Source organism: Uloborus diversus, chromosome 6, assembly GCF_026930045.1.
Source record: "Uloborus diversus isolate 005 chromosome 6, Udiv.v.3.1, whole genome shotgun sequence".
NCBI classification, from domain to species: domain Eukaryota; kingdom Metazoa; phylum Arthropoda; class Arachnida; order Araneae; family Uloboridae; genus Uloborus; species Uloborus diversus.
This window is the reverse complement of record NC_072736.1, coordinates 134,330,382-134,349,767: the sequence shown is the minus strand read 5'-3', so window position 1 is coordinate 134,349,767 and position 19,386 is coordinate 134,330,382. Positions and strand designations below refer to the sequence as shown.

At 31.4% G+C, this 19,386-nt stretch overlaps 1 protein-coding gene across 1 annotated transcript in view; it reads right to left on the bottom strand.

The window, feature by feature from the left end:
* LOC129224565 (uncharacterized) overlaps positions 1-19,386 on the bottom strand; it is a 285,185-nt gene that overhangs the window by 206,836 nt on the left and 58,963 nt on the right. Inside the window, exons 22-32 of the mRNA XM_054859042.1 lie at positions 16,805-16,903; positions 15,646-15,826; positions 14,622-14,755; positions 14,005-14,079; positions 12,140-12,352; positions 11,102-11,235; positions 7,910-8,048; positions 6,380-6,565; positions 4,765-4,880; positions 3,941-4,118; positions 1,795-1,937 (exon numbers count right to left, since the gene is read on the bottom strand). Coding sequence (XP_054715017.1) covers positions 1,795-1,937; positions 3,941-4,118; positions 4,765-4,880; positions 6,380-6,565; positions 7,910-8,048; positions 11,102-11,235; positions 12,140-12,352; positions 14,005-14,079; positions 14,622-14,755; positions 15,646-15,826; positions 16,805-16,903 — 1,598 coding nt within the window. The remainder of the gene's footprint in view (positions 1-1,794; positions 1,938-3,940; positions 4,119-4,764; positions 4,881-6,379; positions 6,566-7,909; positions 8,049-11,101; positions 11,236-12,139; positions 12,353-14,004; positions 14,080-14,621; positions 14,756-15,645; positions 15,827-16,804; positions 16,904-19,386) is intronic.

Below are 19,386 nucleotides of genomic sequence, written 5' to 3'. Positions count from 1 at the left end.
ATTCACTGACAGATACTTCTACTGTTTGCTAAAACTAGTTTCAAACTTTTATTTTTGAACCCCCCCCCCCCTTTTTTTTTTTGAAAAAAGTGCATTTTTGCCCTTTTTTTCAGTTTTTCAAAGCCAAATAGGGCCGGCTAAATATTAAACACATTTAGCGAAATGTTTTGAGGGTAATAACAGGCCCATGTAGCAACTTTTCCGCACTATCCAAAAACAGATTTCGAAATATATAATATATGTAGATTTTTTTTTTTTCGGCCCACCCTAATGTACATCCGGTCAAAGATCGAGGATCGGGGGATCAAGTGATTCAGACCAAGTTCATGCAGAAAAGAGAGCTACTCATAACAAACGGATTTATTATTTGTAAAAATGGGGAAAGAATTCATGAGATTAAAATTGTACAAATTGCTTCAATCGATAAAAGCTTGAACTCTTGGAGAGTTAAGTTGCTGGTATGACCAAGTGTCATACCAGCAACTGATTGAAACTTACTCAACAATTCACTAAAACATTTTTAACATTATAGTTTAAGAACGCACGGATTTCGGCACGGAAGATAGCGAAGAGATTTCTATAGTGTAATGTTTTTTTATTGAAAGGCAGCAGTAAAGTGTTCATCCTTCCTTCACCTGACTCATGGCCCCCTCAAAAATTGAATAATACTCAAAAATACTCCGTCAAAATTTTACACGTACGCAATCTTACATACATCACCTATCTTTTTCTTGCGTTCACTAATACTAAAACAACGTTTTTGAACAATGTGTATACATTAAAAATACGTTTATTTATTTACTGATATAATAAATCAAGTGTAATAACAAACATAAAGCGAGCGAAACTCAACAAAAAAAGATTGTAGCTTAAAACGCGCGAAAATATTCTTGGCCAATATTTTCATTCAAAACACGCCACTGAGGCGTCATATATAAACGATGTGATTTTATGTTAAAGCGATTATATCAAACCATGGGTCGTATCAATTTATCACGTGAATTTATTTCACTGTAACTTCATCAAATATGACATGTCTTCAGGTTTTTCAGGCGAATTCTATACCACCTCACCAAAAAAAAAAAAAAAAAAATCAAAAATCAACGCATGATCCATTTTGTTGAGTATAATAAACGGTGTACCTTTTTATTAAAACGATTACATTAACCGATGCGCCTATGTATAACTTTATGTTGTGTTTTGATTCCGCAGTGAGCAATTTTAGCAAAATTAACAGCATAAATGTAACGATATATTTCCTTCTGACTATAAAACAGTAATTTAGAATTATTTCACGAATTTGGTTTGCAAACGCTTTATACAGCGCAATCGTTTAAAACTGGCTTCGAAACGCGGTATACGTCGTTGTATATAAAAAAAAAACAGAGAAGTTCACCGCGTTCTGAAGCCGTTTAAAACTGGCTTCAATAAGCGGTGAACTTCTCCGTGGCTTCGAAACGCGGTGAACGTCTCTATATATATATATATATATATATATATATATATGTATTTTTCTTCCACGAGTGTGTAATCGTAATCAAAATCGTAATCGGCACATCATAACTGTAATCAATTACATTATTTAAATAATCTAATCATTGCTGTAATCGTAATTACGTTTTGGCAGAGGAATATAATCGTAATCGTAATTGTAATCTCCTATTTGTCAAGCTAGCAATCGTAATCAATTACATTCTTTCCTAATTGACTCCAAGCCTGGTTCTAACACAATTCATGGCTAAAAATACAGAAAGTAAAATGAAATTTAAAGCAGAAACTTGGATAACAACTAACCTAGTTTTATCAATTTTTTTAAATATGTCTTCAATATCTTTGACACCATTCATAGAACCGGATTCCTTTGAATCTGTCGTTCTTTGTTTATTTTCCATTTCTAATTTCTGTTGAAGAACTCTTTGGTAATCTTTAGGGAAAACCTACAGAAAAAACAAAAATATTCTGATTTCACTTGTTGTTAAATTGCATGATGCCATGCTGAATACAAATACTAAAACATACACAGTAATTTATTTTTGTATTTTATGTTAGTGCTGTTACGATATTTCTAAAATAACGCAGCATAAAATAGACAATTTGGACATAAGAAGCAGTATAAAATGGATAATACAAATTTAGAAACTAAACTATTTAGAAAAATGTTATTTTCTAAAATCATAATAAACTAAAAATAAAAATTGGAAGAAAATAAATGAAAATTTTAAGTGATAAAAAATGAGCAAGTTTTATAGAAGTGGATGCAATTTGATTTCGAGTGGGTAAAAAATTGGAATTGAAGTGTAAAAGAGAAAAACAACTAAAACGCATAAATTTTAGACCTATAGTTGGAGAAAATCTAACCAGGCAGTGTTGTGAAGGCTAAGCAGATCTTAATCTCAGCTTTACGACACTGCCAGGTTAGGTTTGCCCCAACTATAGTCGGTAAAATTTGGCAATTCGGTATGTTCCATTTCTCAAAAAACATGTCCAATAGTCAAAGCCCGTGTTTTTTGAGCTTTTTTTGCTGAAAATCAGGATGCCCATGACAAATTTCGATCATGGTCGAAACCCATGACTTTCCATGATTTTTCATAGCTTTCCATGAGTGGAGATTCCCTGATTTTAGCACAAACAGTTACAAAAAAGCTGTAGTTACAACTCTACAACACTTTGGATGATTGTACAGTTCTAGGGGGACCCTGCAGATGCATCTGGCTTACTGTCTCAAAATTTCTAAATCAAGTCCTGCCAATGTGAGCTTAATACAGACTCAGCCAAGCAATGAGATGGTGGGCACAGCCAGAATTTATTCTTGGGGGCTTAGCCATACAGTAACAACATGGATACACAAAAACATCCTAGGATTAGCAGTATCACTTGAAACTAAGGTTCTGGTAGGTTTCAACCCCCAAACTCCCCTCTCAATATGCTTTTGATGGACGGCACCATACGTCGTATGGAAGCAGAAAGCTGGATAATGGACAATGAGGCAGTTGGAGTCTGCAGCATTCAAGTCTGTAGCACAATCATCCATTCTTTCTAGCATTTATGCACCCCTTGGCAAAAGATTCTATTTCACTGATAAGTTCCTTGTAGCAACCACAGCAAGCAGTCCGGCTGTATCTGTATGCCCCGAAAGACTCCCATCTGATTAGTCACCAAGTGATAGGAATAGGGGGCCCACAGGGATGATGTATCTGTATGGTGAGGTTACGGTGGCCTGATTAATAAGGCTTCGGACTCGCAACTAGAAGGTCCCGAGCTGGATGCCAGCCTCCGTGTTCGTTAATGGTGACTGGGGCAAGTTAAATATGTCAAAATCACAAAGTCCTCCAAGTGAATCAATCCCTCTGGGGGTGCTGGAGCAGGGATTGATCGCCTTCTGGTCTGGATCAAGAAAAAAAACTTGAGCTGTCTTTAGGGCTCCATCCAACCAGTTAAGACACAAATAGTGGTAAGTACGGGGGTCCCTGGAGAGTGCTATGTAAATCTGTATGGTGTGAGTAATGGCTTATTGCTTAATACGACCATCTAGCTTTACGCATTTGGATTATACGGCAACATTTGAAAACATATAGATGGCTACATAGTCTTTGACAACGTCATAAAAAGGCATTATGCATTTCATCTCCTAAAAACTGTAACATCAATAATAAGAAAAAAAATCTTCTCCAAATGTTACTTGTTTCATAAAGTTGTGCTTTAGCACTGATTGAAATTAATGTTAATGGGCTTTGAAAACTTAATCACTAGCATACATTCTCTAAAAGAATTTTCATGCAAATTTTCAAGATAAAAGCTTTAATTTTTTAGAGGAGCTCTTTTTTTTTTATAAGTAAATAAATCATTTACATTTTATGTGCTTGTTGAAAAATTTAGCAAAAAAAAAAAAAACTTTATTGCTTTGTTTAAAAATACATATATGTACAAAAATGATATTAACCTTCACAAAATACTTAATTGATTCAGGCCAAGACTGTATTATACTTTCTGCAACTTCAGACCCAGTTTTATCTCTAAACTCTGAAATGAAGTCCTTCAAAAATTGTAAATCTTCTGGAACTTCAACAGGCAGTAAATCTACAGTAGCAGTGTTGCATTTGGGGAAAAACTGGCCATCTCTAGAAAAGTGAAATTGTGGTAGTATAATTAAGATAGTTATGTTTAAATACATCATTTAACATCTTAGCATGATAGATTTTATATGCCATGCATTTTGCATCACTCTTTGACTTGACTTTACTTTGAATATATCTAAACAGTTCATTTTTTAATACATAAAAAGATCATTATTGATAATAAGGTATAATAAAATATCTTCAAACTAGCCGTTTATTGTGTAACCCCAACAAAGACAATGAGGAAGATAACCTCTTGATGAAGTGAAATTGTAATATTGACAGATTTGAAAAATGCAACTTCTTTAAGATAAAGATTAAAAATTACATAGACTAAAATTTATTACATTAAAATTTTATTGACTCTAACTAGCATGAAATTAACATATTAATTTGACACATTTTCACTAACGAGAAGTAAGAAAGTGACAGTAAGCTATTTTTACAATCAGAAAATCACAATTTATGGATACTTAACAGCATTAAAAAAAACTAATTATTCTAAATAAGAACAGAACACAGTCATTTCAAATGTACAAAAAGGCTTTAAAAAGAGAAAAAGAGCTCACAATTTGCACAAAAATAAAAAGTAGGTGCTTTAAAATGGAAAGAATAAACCACATAGGATAAAAAAGCAACTATGGCATACTTATTGTACACATAAGCAATACCACCGGACATTCCAGCTGCAAAGTTACGACCTGTCAAGCCCAAAACTACTACTCTTCCTCCTGTCATGTATTCACAGCCATGATCACCGACGCCCTACAAATTTAAAAGAAATAATTTCCCTATAGCAAGAACTAAATTTAAATAATTTAATGAAATATAAAAGTATATAAAACAAAACTTCATAAAACATTTTATACAACTACAGTACAACCTTATTTATCCATACTAGCCGAGATCAAAGGCAATTTGTATTAACGAAAACACGGATAATCAGTAAAACACATTCATGAATAAGCAGATTTATCTTTTATAACAGCAAAAATTGATGCTATGTAACAAAATTACATAGGATTGTTACTCCCAAAAACTTGATCATTCATAGTTCAGCTGCAGTGGTGTCGGAGTGACATTCCAAATACGCCAAATAAAGTTAGGATATGTGCTTCATCACTTACGTCACAAAGGCAAAATTGTTCAGATTTAAAGGAAGGGGGACGCTTGAAATGAAATCCTGTTTTTAGTCTCAAACAACACGGTTTCAAATAACACTGAACCAATTAATCAGGTTCTTAAATCTTTGGGTAAACCAGTATTTATGACCAGTATAAGAATAAATAGAGGAGATGAGACAGTATAGTACTGCTGTGGGGAGAAAAAGCGCAGCATCTGTAGAAATGTCGTTTTGAGATATTTGGAAAAACCTATTTTGGATTACATAGAGAACTGCTAGAATTTAATGTTTTTTCCATGCTTTATTTTCAACAGAAACCAAAAAAGCCATCTTGAACAATAAAGCTCAAGTACAATCAGGGGCGTGCACAGAGAGGGGGAAGGAACCCCTGTTGTTCCGGGCTCGAGCCTGAAGGGGCCCCAAGATTTTTAAAATGAGGGGTGAAATATACATAGAGACATAGGGGTAAACAGAGAGTAGGGTGGTTCAAAAAAACTTTTTTTCAGCTAGAGTGCAAGTCTGCCCCCAATTTTTTTAGATTTACTAATAGTATTATGCTGTAAAAGTTTTAGCTTCTTATTCAAATTTTAAGACTGTGTTCAATGACCCCTTAATTTAACGTTAGCCTTAGCATAGAAAATGTCACAAATTTAGAAACATTCAATTTTCCCAGCTGTTTTTTTGTAAATAATTATTTTATCGCAATGTATATGCATAATACTCGTGTATATTATAATATATAGCGTTCTTTTTTCATTTCAATGTTTTTTTAACCCCCCTCCCCATACTTATGAAGTTTGGGGGAGGGGGTTGAGCACCCTCTTTTAGTTGAAATAGCAAGTTAAAATTCTTCCAGTATATTGCCATCCACAAGTCTAAAAATACTGAGGGGTGTCCTGGTATCTAGGAGAAACTTTCTGTTTACATTTATTTTTGAATCATCCTAATGGAGGGGGCCGATAAAAGTCATTTGTAACAGACCCCAAAATTTCTGTGCACGCTTCTGAGTACAATAGATGACGAAAATGCAAAAAAATGAAAATGGAAAATGTGTAGATACTGCACTTTACCACTGAAGAATAAATACCCTTTGCTATGTTTTAGAACTTCTGCTAAATTTCCACTCTTAGCAGCAACTCACCTCATTGATAGCCCATGCACCAGAATTTCGAACAGCAAATCTCTCAGCAACTATGCCTCTGAAGAATGCTTTACCAGATGTTGCTCCATATAAACAAGCATTACCAGCAATCACATTTAACTCAGATCTAAAGTCAGAGGGCATATCCTTGGGAGGATACAAAATAACCTCTCCACCAGTAAGACCCTATTTCAATTTTTAAAAAAATGTATCAATATAATAATAATAATGAAAAGTATTTTTTACTGTAAAATTAATAATATTTAGGTCATGAATAACAAAATTTAAAAACTTAACAATAAAGAACAATAAACTTTAAACGGAATACTAATATAAATTTTAGTAGCTCAAATTTAATGTACTTTGTCTTTTGTACAGTCGAACTTAGTTAACACAAAATTCAAGGTACCATGATATTTTTTTTATGTTATTTGAATTTTATTTTATGCAATAAATTATTAAGTGATTGTTAACTCACAGGACCAAACTAGTATTTCATGTCTAGCTATATTTCACATTGAAGAGATTCAACTGTCTACGGCAGGGGTTCTCAAACTTTTTCTGTTCGGAGCCCACTTAAGAAGAATTAGAATTTTTTCATGGCACACTTGAATATCTCTGGCATATACATATATATTGATACCATTGAGATAACGGAACATTTAATTACGAATGCAACATACACAATAATAATTTATGTTTAAATTCTGTACTTCAGAGCCAGACTGACGTAAGTCCAAAAAGAAGAGATTTTCCGTTCATTAGTGCATTCTATTTGAAGCCTATTCCACATCGAGCCATATGAACGTAACTCGTGATAAAAACATTGTTTTCAATTTTTAGCAGGGTTAAAAGAGCGCCCATCCCCTCCTTTACATGCAAGCCAGGAAAAAGCTTTTCCTCTCTCCTGGACAAGTAACATTTTATTTTGAAAAAAATACAAATAATCAATATTTTTTTTTTTTTTTCTTTTTTTTTTTTTTTTTTTTTTTTTTTTTGTGGTGAGATTATTTTGCTTATTTTTAAACAGACATCTAAATTTTTTTAAGAAAAGTAATATTATCTGGATATTATCTGTAATAATTGAAAATTTTCCCATGATTACAAAGAAAAAAAGGAAAATCGTTGGCTTTGGACTTGTTCTCGTAGCGTCGTAGTTCAAGGCATCATTCGTAGAAACTACGCTTTTTTCGTAGCAGTTGGCAGCTCTACATTTTTGTAAAGTTAAGAATTTACAAAAATATAAAAAAGTGAAAAATAAACATACACAGATTATAATTTTGTGCAAAAACTAGCTTAAAAAAACAATAATTTTGCAAATAAAAATAAAAAATGCATTTAATGACACTCAGTTTCATGCAAATTTACAACTTAACAAGTTCCATCTTCCCCATTAAGTCCACTTTTTGACATGGGTCATCTTCAAACGTTTTTAAAATTGATACTGTAAATCTAAAACTTGTATGAGACATAGAACTTTCACAATTACATATAGTTAGTTAAAACTAACTATAACTAAATAAAACTAACCTTTGCAACGCAATCGTTTGCATCACCTTCTAAAGAAACGGATATTCCTCGTATGAGGAATGCACAAAAACTTTGTCCAGCTGAACCTTTAACATTGATTTGAATAAAACCCGGTGACAGTCCAGAATCTCCATGTTTCCTGAAAACGAAAAAGATACATTGAATTTAATATAAACTTGCTGCCAAATAGAAGAAACACATCATAATATAAAGTCATCATATTGTCGGCACCATGCTAAACTTACGAACGTGAGAAATCGCGACTTGTGTTTTTCAAATTCGATGGTTTATTGTAGTACTCAAAAAGGGTTACCTATTGGCTATAACTACGTCAAGGGATAGCTTTACACTTAAAGTTATCTATAAAATTAAAACATTGAAAATAACTAAACGCATTCGGTGGGGGAAAAAATGTTTTGGCTCTCCTCAAAAGTGTCAATTTTCACTTTCGTTAATTTAGCATGCTGCCGACAATATAAACATTATATAATTTTCAGTATAATTTTAATGAGCTAATTTAATAGACAAAAAATAATTTTCTGTATTTTCTTTCTTCATTTATTTTCAAAAGCATAATTTTAGCAACTTAATCTTGACAAATATTTTAATGCTTCTTCTGATAAATTACACATAACTATTGATAATAATTGAGTAGTGACGTTTTAAAACTTGCTATAATCCATTTTAACAAATTTGGGTGAGATGAGTTTTGTTTTGGCACCTGAATATTATAAACACAGTTGTGTACCACCAATCAGGTTTCAATATGTATTTTCTAATACTTATAACCAGTTTCGAAGTGAAAAAGTGCCAAATTTTAAAAGAATGTGTCAAAAACTTTAAAGTAAAATATGGATATAGCAAGTTTTTCTCAATTGCTATGTCATTGAAGGTCACTTCATTTAAAGTCATAGAACTTTGTCCAAATAGCCCAATGGGTGAATAAAAAAATATTTAATGTCAATATCAAATGATTAAATTATCAAAAAATGTTGCAATTCAGATTCAAGAAATGCATTGAAATAAATGTTTACTACTTAAAAAAACTCTTTAACAAATTAATTCCACTTATTATGGTACAGTGAAGCACCGTTTATACATTTGGGTCATTCCATAGTGACTAACGTAACATTCGCAGCAGATTTTCAAACTCTTTTTACTTACACCGGGAGTAAAAATAAATGTGTTTTGGTTTAATATGCAGATTTAAAATGTACAAGGTGACTATTTTACATTTCTACCAAGAATTTGAAGCAAAATAAGCGCTGGCAGGTGTTTTTTCACCAAAAAAGGCATCATGACTAACGTAACAATTTAAAATTGGCCGATATATTTGTAAGAGGTAAACAATCTATTTTTAAAATGTACTACAGATTTATTACAGATGAAGCTTTTTTGGCCCTTAATGGTACTTTTACGAGAAACTGCGTGTGACTAACGTAACCATCGAATAACAAGCAATGAATGCATATAAAAATCCTTTTGTAGTTAATCTCTTGCTCTTATATTACTTTTACACCTTTTAGGAAACTTCTTTGAGTTGCATTTATGGTTCTTTTTTTACTTTTTTTCTATATTAGTGTAAGAAATTGAATGGAAGTATTTAGTTCAATTAACTCAATTTGAATGTGCAAAAAAAAATAAACAAATAAAAAAAAACTGCTTTTACAAACTGAATAACATCATTTTGGGCTAGTTAAATCTTAAATATCTCTCTTTTAAAAATTAACCTTATGCAAGTCGATAGTTTCATCGAATTCTTGTATTCTGCAGATATACTAGTTATTGACATAAGAAGCTCCTAGTACTTTTCAATGGCATATTAATTTTAAGAGTTTACTGAATCATCGAACAAATAGTGTTGTGCATCCTTTTGAATTAAAATGTAATATTGAAAACAAAAAAAAATATTCGAACGTTTTTGCAGAATGCATTTCAACTCCAGATATCACCGCAAATGCTTGAATTTCTAAATGATCATTCTTGCATTTTCTGAAATATATGGCAGCAGTGCTTATTGTCACTGTATCATGTAACATCTTCAAATGTTTTCCAACGAGCAGCCATTACTTCATTTTAATAGGTGGAGATGTATTTTCTAAAAAATAGAAACGTTCTCCTTTGTTAAGACTGTATTTCTATTATCTGAATTTTTAGGCTTGGATTCTTGTGTTGAATGCACATTCAGCAAAGTACTCATTTTGCTTTACTCAGATTTTTTTTTAAATAATTCTTTAAATTGGAAGCATCTTTTTAAAGACTTTTAAAAAGTATTTTTCTAAGTAAACAGGAGATCTACAATGTAATATTACTGATATTTTTCACCCATTAAATTTTTAATCAATATAGAATGCCTACATATTCAAAACTGTTCATGAAAATGTACATTAAATTAAATAAGATTTAAATATTAGCAGTCATTTTTAAAATGTTGCGTTAGTCACAGCTCAAATGTTACGTTAGTCACACTAATTATTTTATATCTACTAATACTAAAATAAATATTTTGCACTTTTTAAGTAGATATGACACTGATGTAAGAAAATAAAAAGTGCTGTTTGGTTCAATCATCTGGTTTCGTTTTTAAGCAGAAAATAGTACATTTTCGTGACTAACGTAACGTAAATATTTTCAGCGAAATAACCAAACTAATTAAAATACTTATCTTATAATGTGTGCAAAAAGAACAGTCAATTTTATTGGGTCAACATCTAATAATTTAGAATAAACATAGTTCTTTTAAAAATTTGCAAAAATTTTTACATTACACAAGAAAACGTAGACGCAATTTTTGCACATGCTAAGACTTTTCTACAACCTAGCACGTTTAGAGCCAGAAGAAAAACACCGAAGGAAATTTTTGCAAACTGTTACTGGATTTATATACTAGAAAGTATGTTGAATGAAATGATAGGTCACAATTAAGGCTTTGTGGAAAAAAATTTCTGAGGTTGAGGTTGACATTTCTATGGAATGACCCATTTCTTTTTTTAAATTGGTCCCTGCAGAGTTCAATACACATTAACGTATATCTATTATACGTTTTTTCCTTTCTACGCTTTTTTCATACAGTCCTTTCAAAAATGTATAAACGGTGTTTCACTGTATTTTAAAGCAACCAGTTTAATTTAAAAGGGGAAATAATATAACAAAGCAGATACCTTTTTTTTTTTTTTCAGTTTGGAAACTTACTTAGCTATGTGAAAACTTAAAGTTGTCCCAAATGTACGATCCTGGTTTGTTATGTCTACATCAAAACTGAGGTTCTTTGGCATATGTTCTGCATCATACCAACTTTGTTCCCATTTTTCAATCAATATTTCATCCTGTAAATTAACACCAGAATTTAAAAACTAAATTTAATTTAATGGCAAAAATTACATAAGAAAGAAGAGACTAATGCAGAAAATGACTTGCTTCAAATGCTTTGTTCGCGTCACAAAAATAAATAATAGACTCAACACAATACCAAGAAAATATACACTAAAAAAGATTTTTTTTCTTTATTTTCCTTATTTTATTCATTTTTTTTTAAATTTTTATTTATTTTGAAATGGCAATACAGTAAACTGCTGGTGGAATTGGGTGGCATAGAAACCACGGATCCAAATACAAGGGCGCCCATATAAGGAGGCAAGGGGGGGCTCAAGCCCTTGCCTCCCTATATACCCTTAGAAATGAGAACTTCCTTGCTTTTAGTGCTTTTTTCTTTGCAAAAATGTATAAAAATTTCTTTTCTAGCCATTGGTGAATAAATTATTAAAAATTTCAAATTTCAATATCTTTAATCTGTACTGAAATCGGTTTCCATGGAGAAAATATTCCGCTAAACAATGGGGAAAATTTTTGAGCCCCCCCCCCTTAATATTTTGCATATGGACACCCTTGTTCGAATAATAGGTCCAAATAAATAATCCGAATAATAGGAAAAAAACAATATTAGGGTATATAATAGCTAAAATATATGAAAAACTCTTCCACATACATTTAAACTATAGCTAAAAACATTGTTAGATTCCATCTACAAACACTGAATGTAAAATATATTTATAAAAGCTAAAAGCGAATAATAAAACAATCCGGAGTTTACTGTAGTTTGATTTTGCACTTTGAAGTTTTAATTGAAAAATTCACTCAAAATTTCCGTTTCCCTCAGCTATCAAACCTTAAATCAAAACAAAGTTACAAATATAAAGGAAAATCAAATTTTAGACCATTTTAATAACATACAAGCCTTTTATTCAGTTCAAAGTCTTGAGGAACACTTCCGCCAATTAAAGATGCTGATCTCGTTCTTGCAGGAGAAACACTGTTCAAAAGAGCAGTAAAATCCAAAAGATTCACCTTCTTATTCTTTTCGTTTTTACGAACTTTTAGAAAATCTGTTCGTCCAATAAGATCTTGAAATTTTCTCACATGAAGCTGAGCCATATATTCTCTAACCTAAGTAAATTACATAAAAGTTTCATATTAAAAGATTTAATAGGCTTTACAATCAAGAAATTTGTCATATTTTTCCTATCTTAATTTTTAATTAAAAAAACAAAAGAAATTATAAGAAGTGATTTCTAAAACAGATAATTTTTATTAGGTAAAAAAATTTAATTTTAAAATATGAAATGTTTTAATAATACTGTTGAATCAGTATAAAAACAAATTTTTAAATTTGCTGTATTTTTTAGCTTTTGCTACTCATTGAATTTCAGAACATTCTTCAATTTCTTTGAAAGTAATTACCCAAGTTAGGTAAGCTATTTCATTGCAAAAAAAGGACAACACTCATATTTATTGCAGGTTGTAATAACCATATGCGATCCTATATGAGCATAAAAGTTAATGCTTCCATGTTATTTCCACATACCTCCCTTTCTCATACTTTCCTTTCTCATTTCAGAAACAGAATAGAATATTGATGCAGGAGAAACAATCCAAAGAAATTTCATCCACATGATACACAAAAATGTAAAGAAAAAGTTTATTGACTACAGGTAAGTATTTATTTGAAAGCAAAATTTACTGAAATTTAGTTTTGTCACACAATGGCAAATAAACAATTCCTCCAGAACATTTTAATGGAAAAAAGATATGAGACATGAAATAAAAATCCTTCATAATGAACGCTTGGTATAAAGAGCAGTTTTTAAAAATGATAACAAAAAAACAAAGACTCTTGCATTAAATAGAATAAGAACTTTAAACCAGTCTACATTGAAATACCATTATGTATAAAGTGCTCTATTAACCCCTTAACCCACAACTTACTGTGAGACATATGATTTCACTTGTATTCAGGTCAAACTGGTTATCACAAACCTGGCCCGTATATTGGTCAGCCAAAATGTAAATATTATGAGCATGGGCAGAACACAAAACCAAGTTCTCCAAAGGTAGTTGTAGGTTAAGGGGTTAATCAAGTTAGGTCACACATGTATGTACATATGTCTGTTCAGTACAACTTACAGCCAGTTTATTAAACCATAGAAAGGCTTGAGACTGCGATCTTGTTTATTTTCTGCACCCAGGTTGATGAAACATAAATTGTAGGTTTAGTGGGTGATTATATTGTACTTTTTAAGCAAAAAAACACAATATTTAGGAGTTTTATATTAATTACATATTTTAACAAGTAATTTATGATATAACTATCCTATGTATGCTCACAAATCTTCAATGATTTTTTTTTTTTTTTTAATTCACAAATCATGTTCCGGAGTTCAATTAAAGAGATTACTTTCAGATGAAAGGGGAATATAACAAATTTCAAAAAGCAACTGCTCACAGTTTGTTATTTATAAGGAGACATGTTCTAATGTCACACATTAACAATAATGTGGTACGTATTACAGTTAATAGAGTTTCAGTTCATTAAAGGTACAGTTAAAAAAAAAAAAGTAAGGTGGAAAATTTGATTTATTTAATAAAAATTTTATTGAATATTCTACAAAGAGAATTTTAAGTTTTCAATTCTATTAGGTATAATTTGGACTTTGGACAGTGGAAGAAGAAAAAAAAGGCTGTTAAATTTCAACAATTCTTGTGAATTAGTAAACAAGTATTACACTTAAAAATATTCTGCACAACTTTAAGTGATTTACCTCTTCTGCTAAAAAGAAAAAATAGTTCACAACATGCTCAGGTTGGCCAGCAAACTTTTTACGTAACTCTGGATCCTGTATGTAAAGTAACAAGAAAGAAAATTGTTAGAATATTGCAAATACAGTGAAGCACTGTTTATACGTTTTTGAAGGGGCTGTATGAAAAAAGCGTACAAACGAAAAAACATATAATAGGTATAGGTTAATGTGTATAAAACTTTGCAGGGACCAATTTTAAAAACTTATAATTGATAAAAACGTATAAAAGAGAAACGTACAAACGGTGCTTCACTGTACAATGTTTCTCAAAGCATACAATTACTCAGGGCTACTATTCAAAACTATTTTCAAAAAAGTGTTTATAGAGGCTTTTTGTAATTCAGGGAACTACATTCACATAATAAGCATTAATTATTGAAATTATTCTTTTCTTTAGTAAACAGTAATGCACTAAAGTTCTAATTTATCAATAAAACAAACAATAGTTATAAGAAAAATAAAGATTTGAATTTTCAATGAGTTTTTCCTCTCTCTTTTTTTTTTTCTTTTTTAAAATAAATATCACATTTTTAGGGGGGGGGGTTTCCCTTATTTGGAAGATTGAAATTCAATACAACCTGAGTTGCAATTCCTACAGGACAAGTATTTAAATGACATTTCCTCATCATTGTGCAACCAAGTGAAATAAGGGGCGCTGTTGAAAATCCAAATTCATCGGCTCCTAAAAGAGCAGCAACTACAACATCGAACCCTGAAAAAAAAAAGAAAAGCTCTTAAACTAAAACAATTATCTTTGCTTCAACTGCAGAAAACAAAGCAGTTGAAAACATAAATTCAGCTATTAATAAAACAAATTTTGTATTAATCTGCAGATTTCTGTTGAATTTACATTTGCGTGTGAAACGTTTCCTCACTGTTTCCCTTAGCTCATCATGTGTAAACACATTTTGTGTAACACTACTTATATATACTGTTGACCATATATAAATAGTTTTAAATGACGCAAGAAAAAGGTTAACCTAATGAAAGAGATTATTATCTTTATTATGTTTTAACTAACATGAAGGTTTCATAATCATTACTTTTAAAATCAACACCAATTTACATTTGTCAGCAAGAACAAATTGAAATTACCTGAAACATACCTCAGTAATTTGAACAAATGAATACATCAAATTAAATCTTGAATTAAAATTAGTTTTTCTTTTTCATGGTATTTATTTCCCTACCATAAAAAGGGGGGGAGGGGAAAACAATTTTACAAAAGCAATTTTTTCACATTTTTTTAAATTTCAAATTTAAAAGTAAAAAGAAAGGGAGTTATAAGTTTAATGTATTTGTGTATCTGTACGTCTGTCTGTGTGGCATCATGGATGCTTATTTTTCTAATTTTTTTTTTCCTTTTGAATATAATAAGTGTTTGTTCCTTATTTCTTTATTTATTTATGTTTACAAGTTAAGGGTAACTTAAGCAACAGTTGATGTGTCTACAGCAGAAAATCTGCTCTTAAGTGTAAATACAAAATTTCAACCACAGCAAAAATCAAATGCGAGAAAATAATGAAATTTATGAAAAAAAAATAAATAAAATATTGGTAAGAAATTCAAAAACAGAGAGAGAGAGAGTGATAAAATACAAACCAGTTCTAAGCTGCCCATCTGCCTGTAAAACAACTCGAGAGCGGAGATTGTTCAACACAAGAGTTTGATGAGTTTCCGCAATTCCTAGTTCCCATGGTAATCCAGCACCCTTAATACCAGTCCAACTACTTGCACCAGTCCCACCATCATGACCTGATATTGTGATATGCTCAGCTTTACCCTAAAAATATTTTGAAAACACAGTAAAACCTTTATGTTTGTGCTGTGCATAAAACTAACAAACAGCATACAGGTATAAAAAAAAACTTTTTAGAACATCGACACCAATGAAAAATCTCAGAAACCTTAGCTTAATGGGATATAAGACATAGATTGTCCACACAAAATCTGCAAACTTTTACACATATGAGGGTTAACTTTGCAAAGTAATCACAACATGCTAGAACAACATACTTTTAAATAAATTTTAAAACGTTTTTCTTTTCCTCTTTTTCTCCTTTTCTGGCTGTGTAAGCGACCTTACCGTTTCGCTGATTTAGTGAGATACCTGGTATGCAATGCAGTCTTTAATGTACAACCATTAAGGCGCACAATGGCACAGAGAATTCCCACCAAATGGCATGTACCTGGGCTCTCACCGTGCAAAACTGCACTTAGGAGTTCAATTTGATTGAGATTGTTGGAGCCAAATAGACATTCAAAGATTCTTTACTATGCTGCATAATCAAATGACATGGCACTGACGACTTTTTGCGTCCCAAAATTACACCTGCTGTCCACTTCGACAGCCGAGATCAGAAAACATGACCAAAAGCATAAGAGGCCAACCCCCTTAACCTAATTACTACATTCCCTACCCACAATGCATTATAATAAAAAAACTTATTATAAACTGTTTTGAATTTGAAGAAAACTGTTTTGACTATCTCTAGTCAAAATTTATTCTTTGATATAAAAAACATATGTGAAAATAATTTTTTTAGAAATAATGACACAGGATATATGCATCAGTGTTGCATATTTGTGTAATACACAAATGACAACGTTTAATTTCAGTTTATACTCAAGGAAACATGCTTTGAACTTACAAGTCAAACAGCAAATTAAATTATAGATATATTTCAATACATTTTAAGCAATATTTTTCAATAAATTCAAATTAAATATCAAATTAAAGATTTAAAAAAAAAAAACATACCTTGGCAACACCAGAAGATACAATTCCCACACCTACTTCTGATACAAGTTTAACAGATATTCGGGATGTTGGATTTGCACACTTCAAATCATAAATTAACTGAAATTGCGAAAGAAATTAGAGAAAACGAAACACCATTGAATATGGTAAATCAAATGAACAGATAAAAACATTTTAAAACAAAAGTCAGCAAGTTTGGGTGCATAACTTTCACAAATCTAAATGTTTATTACTATACGATGGAAGATGGGACAAAAAAAAAGTGATGTGCATAAAAGTGGAAAAGTTTGCAAATAATGATTTTCATGAGCATGTTTCATGTTGTGATGGTATTGTTTCCATAAATTATGGTTGAAGTATTAATCTCGATCACAGTTTGTTTGAATATTTCGAAATTATTTTTAAAAAAGAAAAAAGACGAAAAATACAATATTCAAGAAAATGTGGAGCAAAGCAATAGATGCACAAATCTTTTAGTCAATGTGAATTCTGCATAACTGCAATCATATTACATACTAGTGGTACCCGCACGGCTTTGCCCGTAATAGAAAATTAAAAGGTCTTTGGTTTGCCTGTATATTTACAAATAATGTATGGTGAATTTTATCGCCAATTAGCTTATGCCCATGTTATTGTTCCACGTTACGGTAATTTACTCATCCATCTTATGATAATTTTGTTCTTAAAATCGGAATAGAAAAAGAACCACATCGAATTTTTGAAAAATCGCTTCGAGGTGCACACCCCTCATGCTACAAACTAACTTTGTGCCAAATTTCATGAAAATTGGCCGAACGGTCTAGGCGCTATGCGCGTCACAGAGATCCAGACATCCAGATATCCTCCGGACAGAGAGACTTTCAGCTTTATTATCTATATATATAAAAATGGAGTTTGGTAAATTTGTTCCCTAAGATCTCAGAAACTACCCGGCAGATTTGGCTGAAACTTGCACCGTTTGTTCTTTTTGGTACTGGGGAGGTTTGTAGACCAGTTCGAAAAAAATCCGATTGATAGTTCCTTTTTTATTCTAATTTGTCCAAATTTTCGCATAAATGCCCAATATGACGGTGAAAAATTACGTGCACATATTAAAACTATGTGTCTATCTAAAGCGCTTATTTTTCTGCTGAAGATGGCATCTGTTAGAAAGTTCTAAGTTGTATGAAAAACAAGTTATGAGCTGTTTTTGTTCCATGTTCGAAGGCTTTCCTCAACCCAATTCATTATTTAGTGTATCATCTCAACTCCCAGTTCATAGTTAGAATTGTTGAATGTTTTTGTGTTTCGTCTGACTGTTTGAGGCTTTTCTCAAGTCAAATCTTAAAGTAACGTTTTCCCCCAAGATTGGCTAATAATAACTAGATTTGGTTGATTATTTTCCATTTAAATGGAACTTTAGTGTAATTAATGGGGTTTTTTTATTATTTGTGCTGATTGGATTTTTTAATCATTATCCAACCTAACAGCAGAAACCTCGCCAAAATTTATGCAGAAAGGTTTCAGTAGCGGATGCATTTGGCAGTTTTTTCAACTGTCGCGGTTTTTGAAGTCAAAGACTACATAATAATAAGATAAATAAATACCTTTGTGCTGAATAGTAAAGTCAGACCAAACAACGTAAGTAGAAGCACAAATTTGTGCTTCTACTTACGTTGTTTGGTCTGACTTTACATAATAATGTTTGTCAGCTTTCACCATGTAAACAAAATATCGTCAATCAAAGAATCTTTAAAAACTTTTTTTACTGCAAAATAATCCAGCAACTAAATTAGGCAAATCCATAAACAGCACAAAAACTTCCATTAATGTGACTTTGTGCACAAATTCAAACCACCGCCAAATTTTACTGCTTATTTTGGAAACATTTCGGATGAAATTGTTTAGCGCCATTTTATGATGACCAAAAGTATCTTAGCATATGGATAAGAGATCTTAGCAATATCTCTTTAACAAAAATTAGTAACATACCGTTTTACAAACTAAGGAGGGGGAGCATTATCGAAGGTATCCCAAAACGATTCCCGCAAATTCGGTAACATTTTAAATCGCACCAAGAACCCACAATAATTGAAATTTTCCAAAATAACTAAAACAAGTTTAAGGAGATCACGGGAGCGCGGCTACATTTTTTTTTTTAAACCGTTCGTTCTTCAATAGACATACAGAGAAGGTAAGACTCCATGTAAAAAAAAAAGTATTAACTGATAAATCTTTTTAAACATGTGAAGTTTAATTTCATGTTTCAAAAATTCTTCAAATTTGTATACGCCTAAATTTTGTGCTTTCGTTTCTAAATGAATACTATTTTGCTCTTTTTACTTATTGCTACTTTAGTTTTATGAGTAAGGGAGAAGCTAGATTTTAAATTCTCGTCAAAAAGGTGTGTTTTAAGTTCTTTTACTTAAAACAGAAAACAGATGCAAGTAACGATTGTTTCTCAAAATTATTGCTAACCCAGGCAACGCCGGGTATTTTTGCTAGTTAGTATATAAAGATAAAGAAGATACTTTGAAGTGTGCATACACTCATGAGGTGAGGTACACTTCAATATTTAGTACACTTTCCATGAGCTGCAAGGG